This window comes from Excalfactoria chinensis, chromosome 18, assembly GCF_039878825.1.
Source record: "Excalfactoria chinensis isolate bCotChi1 chromosome 18, bCotChi1.hap2, whole genome shotgun sequence".
Taxonomy (NCBI): Eukaryota; Metazoa; Chordata; class Aves; order Galliformes; family Phasianidae; genus Excalfactoria; species Excalfactoria chinensis.
Window position 1 is genome coordinate 9,070,915 of NC_092842.1, and position 21,222 is coordinate 9,092,136.

General features: G+C 36.2%; 1 protein-coding gene across 3 annotated transcripts in view; it reads right to left on the reverse strand.

The window, feature by feature from the left end:
* Positions 1–312: 312 nt before the first annotated feature.
* Positions 313–21,222, reverse strand: part of GARNL3 (GTPase activating Rap/RanGAP domain like 3) — a 43,863-nt gene continuing 22,953 nt past the window's right edge. For 2 of the 3 annotated variants that reach the window (XM_072352397.1, XM_072352399.1), the window contains 16 exons: positions 20,608–20,714; positions 19,926–20,041; positions 19,028–19,132; positions 18,266–18,340; positions 17,198–17,309; positions 16,373–16,471; positions 14,477–14,593; positions 13,633–13,802; positions 13,197–13,355; positions 12,124–12,190; positions 9,889–9,996; positions 9,025–9,143; positions 8,459–8,594; positions 7,181–7,396; positions 6,743–6,854; positions 313–5,994 (listed from right to left, as the gene is read on the reverse strand). In XM_072352397.1, coding sequence (XP_072208498.1) covers positions 5,838–5,994; positions 6,743–6,854; positions 7,181–7,396; positions 8,459–8,594; positions 9,025–9,143; positions 9,889–9,996; positions 12,124–12,190; positions 13,197–13,355; positions 13,633–13,802; positions 14,477–14,593; positions 16,373–16,471; positions 17,198–17,309; positions 18,266–18,340; positions 19,028–19,132; positions 19,926–20,041; positions 20,608–20,714 — 1,975 coding nt within the window. In that variant the 3' untranslated portion in view covers positions 313–5,837. The remainder of the gene's footprint in view (positions 5,995–6,742; positions 6,855–7,180; positions 7,397–8,458; positions 8,595–9,024; positions 9,144–9,888; positions 9,997–12,123; positions 12,191–13,196; positions 13,356–13,632; positions 13,803–14,476; positions 14,594–16,372; positions 16,472–17,197; positions 17,310–18,265; positions 18,341–19,027; positions 19,133–19,925; positions 20,042–20,607; positions 20,715–21,222) is intronic. The other variant, XM_072352398.1, reaches the window with a different exon arrangement.

The window sequence follows — 21,222 nt, forward strand, 5'->3', positions numbered from 1 at the left end:
TGCTCCCAGCAGGATGTATTTTGGAGTCTTTTTCAGAAGGAACTACTAGATGGCATAGACTAAGAGAATAAACAATTTAAAAAAAAAAGAGGAAATTATTTTATAGTGTTAACTTAAGGGGTAAAAATCTACCATTGGAGAAGGTCTGAATCTTAACAAGGCCCAGAAACAAACCAATACTGGATTGGTTCTTGGCAAAGGGGGGTAGAGCTTAAGGCCAATTTCATGGGTATAACAGTACTTAAATGTACACATTCCAGAGAACTATCATAATCCCTGAGCCAAATTTAGGGAAGGCATTAGTCCTGCAAGTGTGAAAGAAAGAACTGATGTAAAATTTATTACATATGAAGGAGTAAATCATTTCTTCCTCTTCCTCCACAATAACAATAAATCGCACTTAAAACATTTCCAGCTGTGATAGGAATGTTTCTATTTAGTTGCTAAATCTGAAACACAAAGCATACACACTGTCACATGACATTAAACACAATGGTAATACATCAGTATTTAAGACGTGGTAGTAAAGAGGTTTCGATCACAGACTCAGCATCTGTCTTAACACTGCAGTTATTAAATTACAAAACAGCCTGCTAACATTCAAAGTCTCTGTTAAAAATGACATTGCAGGTTGATTACATTTTCTGCAAAAACCTTTAGAGACAACATTTTCCATTCAAGCAGTTAGATACTTAATAGAGCTATAAATAAATAAGAGAAAAATTATCTCAGTTTTTTTCCTCAGATCATATCCTAATGTAATTTTCAGTAGCAAACAAGTAGTCAGTCAGTGGCAGGTCTGCAACAACAAAGTGAAGCAGCTAGGCATTAAGCAGAGGGCTGAAATGGCTGTGTTCAATTGCTGTAACAGTATCTGTACTTTCTATCCTGCATGCTTGCTGCATACTGTCACAGAAGCTTCCTCATATTGTTAATTCAGTGTATTTAGTTCTGAGTATAACCTGTTCCCCACAATATCAGGCTATGTCTGAGTTTCTGAGAAAAGTGCTTTTACAGAATTAGCAAGGACTCAGCACATTACATCAAAATTGTTAATAATGACATAGTCAGTATGACGCATACATGTATATATATACACATTAAAACATCCAAACTGAAAAGACTATGTCTCAAATGCAGACTAAGCCAAAAGCTATGGGGAAGCTCTTGCATCTGCAAATGCAAGTCATAAATGCAAACCTTTAGAAAGGCCTGCAGGAGTTTGAAACTGTGGCTCATACAAATATACCTACAACAGAGAGGAAAGGGCAAGCACAAGCAACCTTAGCTGTACGTAACAGTACTACGCCTCTTGTGGGTACAGTCTAATCTGTTACCTGCCTTACTAAGAACTGTTTTAACGTTTATTCAGTTGACCATCCAAAAATACTTTGAATTGAGAAACACTTTGAAATTTGAATCTACCAGTCAATTACAAATGCTTGCATATGTATAGAAAGTCACATGAAAGCAGGCAGCAAAGCTGCTACTCATTCTGGGTGCCACTTTACATCCAGGCATGCAATTCAAAAACAAACATAACAAGCAAAAACAAAAAAAGCCAGAACAAATTAAAAGAATTAGCTCCAAACCAAGAAACAGCTGCAACCAGAATAGGCCACACCTGTCCTTTACAAACCAAGCAACTGAAGTTATTAATCACATACATTCGTTCAACCTAGAATTTATCTTTTGCAATCATGAGAGCATTTAGCCCTTCCATGTTGTAATTCAGTCTTTCTCTCTTCTCAGAAGGAAACATTTCATTACTTTCCATTTCTGAGACTGGAAAAAAAGGACATTTAGTTTGGAACACAAGTAGGTTTATCTCTGTTTTAAAGTTCCTAAATGCCAAACTGTCCATGGAAAGCCTTAGCCTTAAGAACCACATATTATGCATGTGGGAAGGAATAAACTAATGTGTCCCAGGGCTCTTGGGTCCTACTCAAAGTTGTGATGGTTTATAGGCATGTTATAAAGTAAATGTAATAGAAAGATGATGAGTTGCTCGAAATGTTGCTTATTCATTCTTGAACAGAATCAAAATTCAACAACATGATAATGAACAAGCTGCTCTAGTTTATGTTGTTTTGGATGGAGATATCTGGGAGTGAGGTTTGGGTGAGCTGATCTCCTCTGGTCTCTCACAACTTCATCTATTCTGTGATTCTGTATGTTATTACTGATGCTGTTGAGGAGGTACAAGTCCATTCTAAATTAGCTGCCTGTTCACTGCTGCTGCTTACTCCAAGGTAAGTTAAATTCCTGTAATTTAAGGTACTGTGCAGAAGGGATGAGGATTTTATTATCCAGAAGTTAAAAGCCCTTCTCCTCCAACAAATCCAGCAAGCTAGAACACAAAACACTTCTTGCAGCAATTTGTCTATATAGAGTCCAGAATTGACTTTCAGTTTAACTTAGCTTGATAGCAAGAGTTCACACTGGTAACAGCTCTTCCTTCACAGAAAGACTTTTCCACTCTTCTACTGAAGGTGGTGATAGCAAGCATACTTTCCAGTGTTCTCCATTAGATGAAGCTACTTGCTGCATATCCAAATATTTTCTTTTCTCTCAAATATATGATAGTCAGCCAACACCAAGAACACAGGTAAATGGCAGCTTTAACACAAGATGTTAAAGTCTGAATGGTAAATGATAAAAAGGGCTGCACTTTGTGCCCAAGGTTACTTTCTAAGCTAATTAAATAGAAGCATGCACACTGCGGACAGGAAAGGAAATAACATGGCTTCAAGGCACTGGAGTGAACAACAGCATAGCAGCCCATCCCAGTAGCCTTCCAGGAAGCCATTTTATTTTCTCTGGTCACTTGACATTGATCTGAAGGAGAGATTACAGAGATGTATTAAAACCTGGTCCTATTTTGAGACTGCCAGTTCTGAGGACAAGAGTTTATCTCACAAAGATAACTTGTGAGAGTGATGAGACTGTTTTATGCCAAGAGAAACCACATCCTTGTACAGTGAATATTTGTCAGTTGTCCTAGCAGCTTCACATTTTTTAGGTAAGACAAATGTCATAAAGAATTTCTATTTGGTTCTCATGGCTTGCAACAAACAAAATCCAAGCATAACTACCACATTCCCTGTCTTCTACCCACACACCTGGCTACTCTTTTACAGTAAGTAGGTAGTATATGACATGAACGTGACCACAAAGCCTTAGTTACCACATCTAAGAGTAATAGTAAAAAAACCCCCAGCATTGCCTGACCCCTCTTCATCTCCTTTTACTAGGTCTAATATTACTCTTGAATGCCTATACAGCATACTGATTAACTACAGAAGCAAAAATGGTATTGTTAAGGCACTACATATATTAGGAATGGAGACAGGTAATTCTTCCACTGTTCAGATCTGAGTCCTATCTGAGTATTAATAATTTAGGTCTGGTAGTTTCCAGTGTGACTTACATAACAGTTGACCCCTTAAGTCAAGCTTGTGGGTCAGAAGAGGCAGGGTTAAGCAAGTTGACACAGGAACTATGTTTCCGTCTTCAAACTACTCCAACATCTTGTTCCAGATAAATACCATGAAGCTAGTCTTTTTATTTTTTGTCTTGCATAAAATGTCAAGTTTTTGCTGTTTTCCTTACCACTTTTGCCACTTTTTAGTATTGGCTAGATGACATCTATTACAGGCAGAACTACAAAGCTACTTTCTTTTGGCACTGTTGTAGTTCTGATTAAAGAAGTTAACTCTTGCCTTATACTCCTTCCACATATAGTCATGTCTTGGTTTGACACAAATACCAATCTTTATCATTCTGCCTACCACCATAGGCAAGGTCAGGTACTGTCAAGCTTTCTCCATTCTTCTTTAGTGCTCCATCTATAAGGATATTTCTACATCTTTTCAAGATACACCTAAACACATTTGTTCAGATTCTTCACTCGTGTTAAATCATGCTAGAATAACAGAAGTGAACTTCTGCAGCACATTTAAGATGTGATATTCTAAAATCACTAAGCAAAGTTTCCAGTTAAAATATAATTTTAAATCAAGCCTGAGTTTTGCAGCAAGCTGGTATGCACTTCAGAAACACCCACACAAAAGAAACTAAATACTACGCTCACAAATTTGTATACTGAAAAAGGCAATGCTTCTGCTTTCTAAAATACCTATGTGCAAACAGTGCTTCCTAAAGTGGATTCATTAAGTCCACGGAAGTGTTCACAAATTCCAGCAAGATAAGGACCATATGATGCTTCTGGACCAATTATTCTTAAACTCCAACTGACCAGATAAGCAGGCTGGGGTAAATGACTGCGGTCTCTGGAAATTCTGAAAATTACAAGCTCCTGCAAAGACTTTAAGATGGCACTTACGTTCAGAAGTTTATTAAGGCTCACCCACACATCCATGATTGCCAAAATACTAAAAAACTATGAGCAGCCGCTGGTTAACGTTGTTTCTGCTCCTGAACTAAGCACTGCTTGAATTATTGCTTCTTTTCTTGTTCAAGAATAAGAAGTGATTCTTTCAAGTTATGGCCTTGTATATTTTCTTAGGTGGAGATATTAATTCATCATAATACAACAAACAGAGCATGAAAAACTTTGCAAAAAAGTTTCACATTCAGACAGGCAGAAGCAAAAGGCACAAATCACCATGTGCTTACATGTACTGCGTTTAAAAAAAAATTAAGGATACAGAATTATGTCTACATAAGGAGCAAGAAATACCTGCCAATAAAGCCCACGTCTTCGTATATTTACATATAAGGCCTGGAAATATCATATTTTCATGAAAAACAGCAAACTCTTTCAAAATATTGTTTAAAATTGACTTTTTGGCATAAAGGGAAGGGTTAAAAAATAATCAAGCTTAATGATGAAATCTTGTCCTTTAGGTAAACTAAAGATCTTATATGGCTATTTCATCATAGAAAACTAGCTTCCCAGCAGTAACATTTTAGACTGGATCTACTTAGAAAAATATGTTTATCTGAAGCAGTGACTGCTATTGTTGGTGCAAGAGCAAACAACAACAAATTCTGATGCCTGCACAGGAATCTTTCTGTAGTCAGAAAGAAAGTTTGGGGGTGGCTTCTGCCTGTAATGAGGAAATCCGAAGGTGCCACTACAGAAAAGTTATTCCAGTAGATGGAGAAATACTGTATAATTTTGACTTGAAATTTTAAAGGAAGATTTGTATTTTTTATAAAATTCCCTGTACTCAAAGATTCTTAATGCCAAAACAGTTTTCAAGTACCTCTAGAAATACGTACTCAGACAGGTCAGAGAAAACAGCATGTTCTTATGTCACCTGATCTTTATAGGATATTTTTGATTCTTCACTGAGCAAAGCACAGCTGCATCATTTCAAGCACAAAGTGAACTGTTTGGAAAGATCTTGTCTAGATCTTGTCTTTTTTTTTTTAAAACTTTAAGATTAAAAAAATTACAACAAAAGGAGTGATTTTCATTACAGAATTCTTCTTCCTAGATCACACACATTGTTGTAAAACAATTCATATTAGTAACAGGAATTAGCTTTGCAGAACACTCCTTCAGGTAGCTCAGAATATGTAACACTTTTTATTTACTTCAATTTCAGCCTAAACCTCTCATTGATAACCTTGCTTTAAATTACCACAGAAAAGTAATGGTTCATTAACTGAGATAAGAAAACATACAAACGTCAAAGATGTAAGCATCACCAAACCAGGCTAAGCAAGCCAGAACAACATAAGACCTATAAAGATTAATCACCAATACTTCCAGCCACATTTTACCACTAGAAGCACTGTTTGTGACGTTCCTACAGAGCTCACAGAGTTGTAAGAAAAGGTGAAGTAAGGAACAGTCTTGTCTGTCTTCATTTCAAGTCAATGATGTCTTCATCATATAAAGAAGTCAGATGAAATGGAAAGCTAAATGGTGAGCTCTCCTCCCTGTTTGCTACAGAATCAGGATCTGAACTAGTGGAAAGATGACGACCCTCAGAATAGCTTTCGAAAGAGGCTGAGATTATTCTGTAAAGATGAAGACAAAAGTCACTAAAAAAAAAATACACAGCAAAGGGCAAGTAGGGTCAATGGCTATTTCTGGATACAATCAAGTCGTCCTAGAGACAGATCTTTAAAACTTGGTTTCTCTCTGTTTAACTCTGCTTCCATAACAATTCTTATTAAAACAAAGATTACAAATACCAAATTACTGCCAAAAGGAAACACTAATGAATTGTCCCCCTCCATATAATTTCCAAATAGCAAAATAGTTTTACACTGCAGCAGATTAATAAAAAATAATGTCAGTCTACTGTATCTTGGCTGAATTCTGCTGCTGCTCATCACAAATGTAGGTTATAAAAACAGAGAAAACAACATAATGGCAGTAGGGTCTGGTAAGCAGAGCCAAACAGACAAATGCAATAATGTTTCTTTGCAAAATTTATTTGTGAAATAGTGAGACAAGAAGATATGAAGAAAACAGTAATTGTCTGCTGTGTGAATTCTGCAGTTGAAATCCTAGTGACAGGCTCAACTGCAGTAGGTCCCCACAAAATTCCCTTGCTTTACTCATAATATGTCTTTTAGCAATATGCATAACCATTTCAGTGCTGTTATTAGATACTAAATTACACATCAGCATGAAATTCACAAAGGCCTCAGTCAATCCCTACTCAACTGGGAAAACCATAAAGCGTTTGAAAAGCCATCAATTGTCAAAACATTTATGGTCTAACTTAGGCTCTTTTCTAAAGTCCACATATTTATTTACCTGTCACTACTAGTTGATCTTACTGCTCCCTGCTTGGGGTCTGACTGTCTTCGAGGAATCTTTTTTTGCTTCTGTGCACCTTCTGTCTTGGGAATAGGCTCATCCAAGAGGCCTCAATAAAGGAATAAAAGTCTTAATATTCTCATCAGAAAACATTCACAAAAATGTTTGGTATTTTTTTCATTTTTTCAATGATTTTCATTTTTAACCCTATAGCTTTCAGCTGTTTTACTGCCTGCTCATATATAAGGTGACCATATTCTATCTAAACTATTTACAAACAGCATTTTCTTACTGTTTTGTTTGTACTACTTATTTATGAACACTGGTTGTCTGTAACTAATCTGACTGTAATGAGATTAGTCCAAAGATGCTCCAAAAATTAGAAATTATATCAGTGGTAACTGATATATACACTGAAGAACAAGGGGAGTTTACCCAGCAATTCTTTACGTGTTCTGTTTGCAATTTCCTTAATTTCCATGCGAGATAAGGACAGTGAATGAGTTACAGGAATAGAGGTAATGCCACTGGATGTTGGAGTAGTGACGACTTTAGGAGTCAAAGGTGACTTCAGAGGTCGTTCAACGCTTCGCCCAACCAGATTACTAAGAGGAATTTTATACAGGTTTTTACACGTAACTTCATCTGAAACTCAAAAGGAAAAAAGAACGTTACTCTTTCACAACAAATCAGTTCTTAATACTTCAACATGAAAAATCATACACAAAAGTTATAATCATTGTGTGGTCCTTTTTAACTCAAGTAACCTTGCTTGCTTTGCACCTTATATAAGCAGTCTAGGAGAAGGAAGAAACAGAATCACATTTTGCACTGACATTCTGGCTTACAGAGGAAAAGACTGCTGACTCTCAGCAAAGTGATGAATCAGCAACGTAAAAAGGAAGTAAATTCACATGTCCTAAGGCTGATATCCCAACTGTAAGACCATGACTCAACATTCTGCTCACGATTCCCCAGATATTTTAATATGTGGCCAGAATACTGTAGTCTGGGTCCCAAATAGTTTAAATTATGGCTTCTCTTCTTAAGTGACGTAGAAGACTCTACATTTTCTTAAATTTCTGGGGGGAAAGAAAACACCTAACAACTTACCACCAAACAGCACTGCCTTTTAAAAACTGAAATTCTGATTCCTTTCTCCCTTTCTGCCAACAGTACCAGAATTTAAAAGACCAAGGAATACATACATATTGCATTATGTAGCCAATATTCCCATGTTTCTCCATTACTGTTTCCTTATAGATCAACTGTTCTCAGACTGCATTAAAGTGATTGTGCAAACTCTTTTGAGACTAGAAAACTTCTTATTCTGAATTTGAAAAGAACTCCAATAATCAAGGGATGCTTTAGCTGTTTTTAGGTGAAAGGAATGGTGTTTAATTTTATGCCTTTTTTTCTTTACTCCTGGACATTCTGACAAGAGATTCATCAAGCTAGTGAAGCTTAATTCCTCCTCCCATAACATTCAAAATAATGCTACCATGCATTCAAAAGAGATACAGTGGGGCAAAAAGCTCACCCAGGTGATTCAGATTGCTGGGTAAACAGCATTTCTATCTTCTAGACTCTCAACTACGAACTCAAAATATTTTATCTATCAATTTAATCCTACTAAAGATCAGCTACACTGAGATGTGGAAGCCACTGGAACAATCAGAGATGATTATTCAAGCTGCCTAGAAACCATATTACCTTCTGAAGAAGACACAGAACATTCTGGCATGTCATAAGCTGTAGGTGTTTGAGGTGAACTCCTTGAACTCATTTCCTTAGAACCACTATGAGATGATCCGCTTACTGCAGCAGTAGCTTTAAAATAAATATCCGACTGAAATGACAAAGAACTCATCATTAGAACTACAAGACTTTCTTAATCATTCACTGAGTAAGAGCTCAAATGTTTCTCCACTGTGTTTCATTGTCACTAGCTGCACTGCTGCTAATTTGATTAGGGCTGCCTCATGTTATCTTGGGGATACAGATCTGGGGATAACATCACTTCTGTGATGTTCAGAATAGCACTTGCCCCATAAACAAATACCTCAAGTATGCATTACTGTAGACAATAAAGGACAGTGAGATCAACTCTGATCCTCATTTTACTTAATAAAAACTAAGAGCACACAGATGAATTTATACCAGCAATGAATGCACAAGTGTGAGCTTTGGTTTGGTTTGTATTTGGCTTAGACAACTTTTTATGTTAAATAGATCCCAACATCTCAGAAATAGTCAAACACGTTTTTCTTGTTTCTTACCCTGGATGCTACAAGTTGAAGCTCAGGTACAACTGCTGTGTGGACTAAGTTTCCATTCACCACTAAACGGATCTCAATGGAATCAGTAGTGAAGGCAAGTATGTAAGGGAAAGCACAGACTGCAATGAAGCAAAAAATTATTTGGCACAGAAGAATGATTAATGTGTTTCTTGGATGCTCAATGAAGTCTGTTCTTGAGTATCTGACCTACTCCAGCATCTGCCTTTTCTATTACAAAGTCTGCTTAATAAACTGATGAACATTCAGATACATGAAGCCTGAACAAAATTTCATTCTTCATGTTTGGCAGAACACAGACTGAACGGGAAATGAAAAACAGAAAGGAAAAAAAGTTCAGCAAACAAAAAAACTTTGCACCAAGGCTCTACTTTCCAAAAGACACTATAAAGAGACACTCAGCAAAAGTGGCATCATTAATGCAACATGCTTATAGGATCACAGAGTTATCCATTTTGGAGAAGACCATCAAGATCATGAAGTTCAACCATCAATCTGACCCCCCAAGTTCCATCACTAAACTATATCCCTTAGTGCCACATCCACATGTCTGTTAAATACCTACATGGATGGGGAGACCACCATATTACTGGGCAGTGCATTTCAATCATTAACCACCATTTCCATGAATAAATTCTTAAGAATTTATTATAATTATATTAAATACAAATTTATAAATTAATTAATTTAATTATATATTTATAATTTATTAAATACAAATTTATATATACAAATGTAAAAATAATAATATTGTATGTATTTTAGCACATATGCAGTAATCCCAGAAACAGCCAAGAGCAGGTCTAAGGGATACTGATAGAAGAGTAAAAATAAATGTTTTCTTACCAACAGCATAAGGAACTTGATTCCAGCAAAAGTGAAAATCATAAGCTGATGGCTGGATCAGTGGAGAACCTCCATTAAAAGGATACACCTTTCTATACTGGCAAACATCTATTACAAAAAGAAAAAAAAAAAAAAAAAAAGCACCCATCACCTTACACTGTAAATTAAAAATGGCAACTTTCTAGGTAGATTTCACTTAAGTTTGGATCAGTGTAGAAGCCTCTCTGTACCTAAACAGATAAGGAAAATGAGCTTCCTTTTGAACTTCTAAAAGATGAAAGAGCTACATTTTAAAGAGTTATCATGTTTCACAAAGTAAGAGGTATTCTATTTCAACAACCATCAGCTCCTTACCTTGTTTATGGTAGGAGAAATAGGCAAGAACATTTCTGAAAGACGTGTCAGCACAGCCGTACCCCTCTGTGAGAACTGCCATTCAAGCCATATGCTAGTAGATGTACTCTGAAAACTGTAATACATGTAGGACACTACAGATACCAAGATTTCATTAATCATGTAGCTAGTGAACCTCTTAGCTACCATACGTGCACTGAAACTAACAGTCTTCTTACGAGTCATACAAAAACTGGCTACTTGGAACGCAGTTCTTAATTATTTAATTTGAAAGGTCGAGATAATGAGGAATTAAATCTTCCACTACCAGTGTTTTTTCTCTAAACACCCTTACTAGTGCTGATAAAACATCCTTTAAAATGAGAAGTGATGCCAGCAAATAAAAAGAAGGCTTAAAGATGAGAAAGAATTACTATCACCTTTTTATTTTTTACTAGTTTATGAGTGCACTGGAGGCTCCAGGTAAACATCTGTGAGCACCTCATACACTTGCTCCTACCAGTTCTTTTCAATTTTTTTAGGCAAAATTCTGTTTTAAGAGTTGATGTGATGATTTGATTTTTTTCTGCAATTTACATCCTTAGTTTATAACCAGAAAAGTATTAAATGCCTTTTTCTAAATACAAACTTAGAACACTGTCAAATCATGTGTTTTCACATTTGTTCTATGATGATCTTTTCTTAACTGTAAAACTCAGAAAGACCAGAAGTAGGTTTCTCTGTGACAGTGTCCTAGAAATAGGAATTCAAGTAGCTACAAGACTGTGCAAAAGGCTTTAGGACCTTAGGATCCTGAAGAGTACCTTCAGCATCAACTAAGTTTATTAGCTTTGGCTCAGCAGCAGGTCTATTAGAGTGAAACTGATTCTGCATAGAAGTACAGGTATGGGAATTCAACATGCACTGCCACAGAGCCTTTTCGTTCTGAAGCAGTGCTAAGTGAACTAGAACCAGGTAGGATCTGGCAAACTAGGAGAAACAATGAGACCGGTGGCGCAGCGGTAGAATTCCCGTTTGCAACACCAGGGGGCCCGGGTTCGAATCCCCCCCTGTGGAGCAGGGGGTAGAAGTGCCGCTCTGCTACACAGAGGGCTCGAATCCCGGGAGTTGGACTCGATGATCTCTAAGGTCCCTTCCAACTCGCACAATACTATGATACTATGATATGATGATATGACCTCACAGAGTGTTACAGAGGAAGTTACACTTAAGAAATACTTTCCTCACAGTACCAAACTAACAGCCAGTTACTATAATTAAGGTATATTTATACTGTTTCCATTGATGCTCACATTGAAAAGGAGAATAGGACACATACCCTGAAAAAGAGAAGGCTGTGCTTTGTCCATCTGTGTATTGCTTCGTAAAGGCTGTTTCACATCCATAAGTTATGTTTTTAAGAGGATTAGAAACAAAGCAACATGTGTACTGCAGAAAAGATCATGTGTTATATCTGAGACCATTTGATAAAATGAGATTGAGAGAATTACAATGAAAAAATGTGACAGTGCAAAGAAGAGTGCAAAAGGAAAAAGCACAATCACAGTATGCAAAAGTACAAAGAAGAAAATGGGAGGAATGCTACAAGCATTCTGGAAACATCCAGTGTTTTATTATGTAAAGAATGAGGTAAGTTGGAAGGAACAGGACTTCTGTGAGTAAGGAAGTAGTATCTATTGTATGTCTAATTCAAAATACCCAATAAAACAATATTTCAATTTCTAGTTTGCCTAATGTGTATTTAATCAAAAAGAATTATTCTGAAATAGTATCTGTGAAACTCTGAAATTTACTTTAAAACACAGGTCTGGACTCCAGTGCAAAAATAATTCCATACACAGACTGAGATCCTATCATTTTCAGTTTTCCCTAGATACTTACAGTTATAACATAACAGTAGACCAGCTTCACCGTCTTCATATACGTCAATAGCTGCAACAAAATTAACCTGCAATGGAAACAGGAAAAAGTAATGAACATTCATATGAGATACAGCAGTTCTTACATCCAGGTTTTGACTGTGAAGTAATACAATCAGTTGGTGCTGCTGCACAATTACAGATTTTAAAAAAAATGTGATTTTTCACATGCAGCATGTTTTGTTATTCATTTTCAGAGTGCTATTAGGATGGAAATCAATTTCTTTTGTATTTAATGCAGTACTTCAGTAATGAATATTCAATAGTACGCCTATGGTATAAAGTGATAAAAACTTACCTAATTTACTTGGCCATATAAATTTTGGAAAATTGAGTTATCACAGCTGCGTATTAACATTTCTTTACAACTAAAGCTAAACATTCACATCCATTTTTAGAAATTATTAAAATTATTTAATTTCCGAAGATGCCTAAGATAATTATCTTCCCTGCAGCAGGAAACATTTGAACTCTTTCAAAAACTCAGGAGGTTACTCGGATCCCAACACTATGTCTCAGTTAGAAAGATACAGTTAATTTATTATTTGGCTGGGCAGCAGTTTCTTAAAAAGAACTAAAAGATATACACAAATATTTTAACTGTAGTACAAGGAAATGAGCAAATGTGAATGAGATACTGGTGGCCAAAATCTAAAGTTATTTTGCTGCGATCTTGACCAATAGAAACACTGAGAACATGAAGAAAAGGCAAAACGCAACTATTGACTAAAAGGAGAATAATGGCTTTGCATTTATGCTGACAGCAATGTTTCAGAGAACAAAACAAGAATCTGTCCTCATGTATCATGCCTTGTAACTACCTCTCTGGGGAGTAACTATCATCACACATTCCAAAAGAGACAAGTACCTCAGAGTGCCCCTATGGCAGATGTTACAGGAGTGAAAAGTAAAGGAGACACAGGATCATTGTAAACAGTGCTCCCAGAGCAGGTCAGCATAGCAAGCACTAATTTTGCAAAAAAACGATGTTCAGTGCAGTTCTGCAAGAAAATAGTTTCTGTGCTGGAAACTTACCTTGTTTGCTTCAATATGATGCAGTCTGTAGGACTCCCCTGTACTTTCATTAATTAAATCAAACTGATGCCGATAAGCTACGCAGATCATATTGTCACTGTCTCCTGTAGGTCCATCAACTAATGTCATAACCACTGGAGGGTCAGAAAGGCATATTTCCTGTATGGTAAATAACAAAATTATTCTCTTTTTCAGATTCTCAGTCTGAAAGCGCATGTTTCTAAGCACAGAAACATGATACAGAGCAAACAGAAATTCAGTTAAAAAAATATGAAAGATTTATCTGGCACATTAACAATGGAGCTTCATCACACTGCTTGTTGCTTGTATCTGTCTGGAAGTCCAAGAAGACAAAATGCATGCTCTCTACCTTTTTGCCCCACTAGCTGAGTGCTGCCCAGTCTGTAAAGGTAATAAGTGATCAGATTACACATACCCGGATATACTGGAATTCCTCTACTGGAGATTCAGGTAATGATAGATAGCTGCCTGTTAAACTGTTGCATGGATTGTATTTCTTTGTGATGAGAAGCAGTTTGTTCCGAATAGCCACAACAATCCTCAGTTCACTGCCATGGTGAGTATTAATGGCATATAAATGGCAGCCTAAGGAAACAATGTTCCAGATTGTAAGTATTTGGGGTAAGGACTGCTTTTTTGTTCTGTATTTGAATGATGGTTAGCACAAGAGCGCAACAGAAGTGCAAACATCCCCATAGGACAATGCTAGCTTCTAGATAAAGACAAAACAATGTGACTCTTAAATTTTATTTTTTCCTTTATTCCTTTTGCAAGTAAAAGAATAAATACATGGATTACTACTATATTGGAGCTTCCAGCTCTCCAAGAAAGCTTGCTTCTGAAGATCAGAAAATGTTTACATCCATTAAAATAAACAACACTCAAACTATTCTGAGTGCTACTATTTAAGAGATTTGTCAGCATTTCTCTAATTTACAGTGACCTTATCACATGAACAAACAGTTCTTGTTGTATCCCTGAATCCTGAAAGCAGCATACATGCTTTCCTCTAGACCTTTCCATCAGCAGCGATTATCAAGTATCACGGTAATTTTACCAAGCTCTCCACAGGCACGCTGGACTTCACACAATCTTATTTTCATATAAAAGCTTAACAGAGTTTGAATCAACAGTTCAGAGGGGAAAACAAACAAACAAAACCCTAAAGGTCAATATCTGCATCAGGGAGCTAATAAGCCTCTGACAAATACTGTCTCAATAGTACAGCGAATACTTTTAACACAGGATAATAAAATCACCTTTTGTTCTCTCCAATTTGTTTTCTCTGCAGTCATATTTGCTTCTTATCACCTGCTTTGTTTCTATATCTTTTTGGACAGAACTCAATCTGAAGACAAGAAGACGGGAGTCTTTCCCTGAAGGACAGAAAAAGCCGAAAAACAAATTAGTAAAAGATGATGATGGTCTGAAATACTTCCAAAGACATGCAGCATGCTAACAAACAGGGCACTGCCACAAATGCAAAGATAAATAATTTTGCGTCTCTGGGTGTTAATAGGAATGTGACCAAAAAGATAGACTGCTTGTGAACACTGACTAGACTTTACAATCCTAAAAATCAATGCCTTCAGTTCAACAGAAGTTTCCCTTCAGGATATGTTGCCAAAAAAATTAAAAATTAAAAATAAAATCTTCAAAACAGTGAGACGTCCACAACTAGAAAATAGAGAAAATACAGTAGAGGCAAACTAAAGGCAAGAGCAGAAAGGTTAACTATAAATGCTGGAATCACCCAATTTAGCAGCTGATAACCAAACTCTTAGCAGAGTTTGAAAACCTGGAGGCAGACTGGTTTTGCAGTTCTCTGAAGTTACACACATTCAAGATACTTTTCAATTGCAAAAATAATAGAGCATCCACTGCCATAGTTAAATCTGTTTTCCATGAAGACAGATGTGAGTAGAATACACAACTCCTAAATTTAACTAAATAAATAATGGCGCACTACTACTTACAGTTGGAAATAAACTACTCTTTAAGAACAGCTCCTTAGATAAGAAACCAAACTTCTTAAAATGCAAACAAAGCAAGATTTTCTGACACAGGTATACTCTTTCAATGGACCAGCTGGTATAACTAGAAGAATTAAGCACATTTTTAAAGTATATAGTCAGTATAGATCCTGCTATAAATACAAAAGCAAGATCACAGGTGCTACCTTTAGTTCTGACAGGAGAACAACATGAATTAGGACAACCACTGGTACATGCAAGACTTTCTTTATCCACAGAAAGTATGAAAGTAAAAAAGGCATATGAAGGCATAACACCTCCTTAAAACCACCACAACTTGAAACATCAACTCAGAGCAAATTCTTACTGTCAACACAGCGAAAAAGAAAATAAAATGGATGAAGTCCCTCTCCTTTCAAAAATACCTATGCACAAGAAGGTGTGCTTCCATGAATGAGTTTCTCAAGTACAAGGGGGGTAAGGTGCTAGAACAGGTTGCCTAGAGAAGCTACGGTTGCCTGATCTCTGGAAGCATTCAGAATCAGGCTGGACAAGGCTCTGAGCAACTTCATATACTGAAAGATGGCTGTGACCATGACGGGGGATGGAAAGGTGTACAAGATGACCTTAAAAGGTCCCTTTCAACCTAGGCCATTCTATGATTCCATGTGACCAGCTTAAGGTTTGCATTGAAGTATGATTCTCAGCACATCAAGGGATTTCTTTTTTTCCACACTCTTTAGAAAGCAATAACAACAACAAAATCAGAAGTTCCTGCATCTATTACTCTAAACAAGACATTTAATACATCTGCCACTAGTATGACGTGATTGCCTCACGAGCCATGCAAACCCTACAGCACTGAGACATGCTCAATAAGGAAACAGCATGTGAGCAGCCCAGAGGAAGTCAGCAAAGGGAAAGAGGTGGAAGGATGTCAAAAGAGCAACAAAAGCTCTAAAACCTAACAAGAGCAATTTAAAAATGGCTAGGTGGTGTGAGAAAAGGTGGGAATATAAATCTAGCACTGCAGGAATTAAAATGTAGAGCTTTTCTTTTTTTCTAGTAAAGTAATCTCTTAAAGAAAAAGTCTTAAATATTTCTTTCTACTGATGTGTCTGCCAAATAAGCTGTTAACCACACATATTTGTAAGAGAACCAATTAATAGGGACCTCTCCTACCTTTGTCTGTTCGGGCAATCAAATAATCCAGAGCTTCCAACACATGCATCTGCTTTATTTGCAGAGTTTTATCAAATACTTGAACAGTGGTTTGACCATCTAAAAAAGAAGCACAAACATTTCTTTAAAATTCTGCTAAAACTTAGTACTTAGTGCTTTTGAACTACTTCTTGCAATAAAAGCCTTTTTTTTTTTTTTTCCCCCTCGCTATAATAAAGCATCCTGTAGAAAACCGCTAAACATACTGTAGCACCTTAGCCTATACTTCCTTATGGGAGAGTTTTATCATTGCCATGAATCAGATTATACAAATAAAGCAGAAAAGGGACCATCCTTTGGAAAATTTGAGAATATTCACTGAGAATTAGCTTAATTCTCTCAGTCCTGTTGTCTTTTGTAGCACACAGAAGATAAGGGTCAAACTAGCAAAAGCACTGCTATTGAAGCAGGCTTCCACTGCTTCATAAGCTTTGGGCTTCATGCTCGCTAGTATCATCAACGGTGAAGAAATCCAGACAGACCACTTAAGATACTCCTTGAGTTTGGATTTAATGATTCTTTTCAGATGGTTAAATAACAGCATCTGAAATAATAAAGCATTCAGAAATTCGCATTAAAATGGGCCATCAAATATGGCTTTATTCTGATGCAAAGAAAAAAAAAATGCAAATAGGTTATATAAATGTAATAAATTTACTTGGATTGGTAACTATCCATGAAGGTGAGGACTTACCAATACCTGAGCAGAGCTCATGAACATACATTTTCAAGACCATGTTCAGATACATAAAAAATTAACACAAAAACACATGATCATTTACTAACCATCTATTAACAAGATGCCAGCATCTGTAGAAACCAGCAAGGACTGGCCCCAAGAATCTGCACAGACAACCTCATGAGGAAAATTACTGCAGAAAGACTGGGACTCCCAAGGCTACGATTTAACATAAGGGATACACGATAAGTACACTAAGAAATACAGATCAGACAGACACAGAACATGATGGACAATGGCAAGTAGTAACATGTAAATACATTTGGCAGAATACATTTCCTAACAGTATATATTTTTTTAAGTTTGAAACATCAAAATCTAGTTAATTTTCTTGCAGAGGAAATACTCCCCCTATCAACTGGATTTAGAGACTAATATAATAAGGGACATTCTTGAAACAGTAGAACTAAAACCCAAGTAACTGATATTCAGTGCAACACTGGAAATACTTGATATTATTTTTTTATTTTGTAAATGGAAGAGACTTAAAACGTATGCACCACCATGCACACATAATTACGTTTTGCTTACATTTTGTAGTTCAGAATATGTTTAGAAATGGTACTGTTACAGCTGTCTGGCCTCCAAACTCTGCTTCTGTTATGCGTTCTTCATGCATATCTCCTGAAATCTGTCCCCTTCTCCCTCCACCCCCAATATTAAACAGTAAACTCAAGTCTGAAATTCTACAAGCACCTCTGAAGCTTCTGTATATAAGATGCATACAGAAAAGTGTGGATTACATTTTTCAGTCCCTGCGCCCTGGGAAAAAAAATCTTGTAGCTACATACAATAAAAACACAACCAAATTTTGTTTTAAACTTGATAAAGAAGTAAAAATAATTTAAGATGATTGCTTATGGAAAACACATGTCTTTTTCATCAAATAACCTCATGACATAAAGATATCCAGATCTACTTTAACTTTCAGAAGCGCTTCTACATCCAGGCTCATCCTTTATTTGCTACTGCAGAATCACTTACACAATACATCTTTGTTGCTATAGCATCTAATTATGTAAGTAAATAAGTAGTATATAGAACTGATATGCAATGACATATTCACTAGCATATAATTTTCTAGTAACTCTCCTTAAACAGGCAGGTTCACTCACCTCCTTTTTACAAAAGCTTGCAGTTGCCAGGTTAGCTGGTGCATCCCCTTTCACACCAGTTTTCAGTTTGAGTGCCTAATACAAAGAGACATTTTAATTAAATTTTTTGTCACCAGTATGTAAGTTAAAGACTATGAGGTATGTATAACTTAGGACAAGAAAGCAGCTTACAGTTTGGATTTTCTATTACATTTTCAGTAATTAAGAAAGAAAATATAATTACCTATGTCCTGAACAAAATCCACACTAACCACTATGGAGTTCCTAGACTATCTTCCCACACAAAAGATACAAGAGTATTACAAAAATGGAAAATTCATAACACGAAGTGTCTAACATGGTAATAGACAGAAGCTCCCATGTACAATGATGTCAATTGGCCATCTACACAATTCAAGCAGTTAGAGCTGGTTAGCAGATCCTTCTACCTGTTACCAAGCTGGCCTTACACTTGCAAAACCACATAACAAGCCATTCAATCAAATTATACATACTGCCAGGGTGGTAGTGCTAAAGGCACAAAGTCACAGCAACACAAATTTTTCAGCCACAAATAACTAGAAACATGCTGATTCTAAAAGGTCTAAAAGTTCGCGAGAAATACTGTAAGAATATATTTTCATTGAGACAGATAACAAGTCTATTTAAGGTATCTCATATATCTTCCCTGATTATATTTACCACATACAAAAATCAAGTCTTTCTATAAAGTTAAGACACAGTCTTATAAACATAAATGCATACTTCCTAAATTGATCCTACCTGACCAAGTCGGACAAACTCTGCTTGCCGAGCTTCCTCCTTCTTCCGTGTTGATTTTGGAGACTCTGGTAACACATCACTGAAGGACCTTCTGTTCAGCATGTTCTAAAAGAGAAAAAGGCAGATTTCTTTCTTCTCCCCCCCTCCAATGGAATCAAAAGTTTTCATTATCTTTAGTTAATATGGTGTGCTATCATTTACAATTTCTGCCTTTCTTTTTAATATGTCTTCCTATCATGATCAATCTAACTGGAAGGTTTCTCTTAGAACAGAAGTCGCTATTCTTCCAATCCTCAATGGCTTTCTTTTTCTGTTTGTCATCATTTACCACTCACGCTATACAACTCAAACAAGTCTGCAGACATGAATACATGGACAAAAACACTTAAGCAGACCTATTTAGCTAAGAGAAGTAAACAGTGAGAAAAAATGCCCTTCTAATTTTAGAAGTATTCAACCTCTTTTTAGTTAAGAATTGCATTAAGACTGAGTCTTAATAATCTAAAATGAAGTTATCTCATGGTTAACCAGGGTAATCAAAATTTGCAGGTAATGTGATAAGTGCTGATTTATGGTGACAAGACGAATACCTGTTCTGAATATTCATTTCCTAACTTTTCTTTTCCCTTATTGCAGGTAAGCTAATATAAACTGCAGGATTGCTATGCTTCTCCTCCGATCTGTTGTTAAAGAAATGTATGAATAGTCAAGTCCCGAAAGGACGGTCAGTCAACTTTCATATAACTGTAAAACGAATTATGTGATAATTAGTATTTAGCCTAGTATAAGTAATTCAGTCTTCTCATCAGGATTTCAGTCTTTCAATGCAACAGAGCTTTTCATGTACTAAAAAGAGAACATACGCGAAGCACAGAGATTACTTCTGACTAGTGTTTACCTTGTGTAGGTCAGGCATCAGGTCCTGGTATAACGAGCGGATCAGCATGTCCAGAGTGCGCTGACGTTTCTGAGAAAAGGTTGGCGTTTCCAAGGTGGCTTTTTCCCCATTTATTACTAAAAATTGTAGTAAAGAAGGCATATTACTTTAATTGCTTTGCTATCTTCTACTGACTACAGTTCACTTTGTACCAATAAACCTAGTTTTCTTGCAGTTACTTAGTTTTGCCTCCTTTTTGCACATTTTTAGTAAATAATAATTCCTCAAGTTTAAGAAGAAAGAAAGACTAATGGCAGAATTCAACAAAGCACCCCAGTAACTACCTAACTGATATAAAAATTAAAGACAGACGGCTAATCAATGTAAGTACTAAACCAATTTAAATATTTTTGAGTAAGTTGTGAAATAAGTTATCAGTTAAGTTCCTGTCAGGTAAGAGTGCAAAATCATGATTATTGTGCTAGGTATTTTACTGATCTACGGATCAGTAGAATGAGGCCAACAAAACCTTACTTAAGCTTTTTAAAGAAGTCTGTAGCCAACAAAGCCTGGTCTTCAAGGGTAACTTCAGTTATCTGGATATTTATTGGGAATACAACACAGTGGTGCACAAGTCCTCCAACAGGTTCCCAGACAAATAATTTCTTAAGAAGCATCTCTAGCAAAAGGAAAACTGACTTACATTTCACTAAAACAAAATCCCTGAATTCCTGGTGATTTGTAAACACAGGTGGGGATGGAAGTGGAGGCCCAAATAGAGGAACACTTTCTTCTGAAAATATTTTTAGCCTGTTGAAAGAATGATTATTTATTTATATTGGAAGCCACATTCATTATTATTATTATTATTGTCATTATTACAGATAGAAAGAAAAAGAACCAGAAATGGATATCCAGGAATGTCTGTGGGGAAAATTTCCATGAGCTGAATGAAAAAAACTTATAAATGGGCACTTAATTGGAATTATTCACTTGAACCAAAATTATGAATTGTTTACATAAATAACGAGACACTAAAATTACATAGAACTTGGTAATTCTACTTACAGGATAATGCTATTAACGGTGCTGGTAACATCTAGTCCTTTCCTAAAAGAACAGCAGTTCCTCTACAAAATGTTTTCATTACAGGTAAGGTTTTCTGTCTTACCTGCGCTTTCACCACATGCATGAGAATTCTTCTGAGTAATAATGGCTAATACAACTGAATCTATACTAGGAACAGCAAATTCACTTTTGCTGAGGAAGCAAGACTAAGAACTGCTCCCATGACAGCTGTACCTGCTGATTACTATTG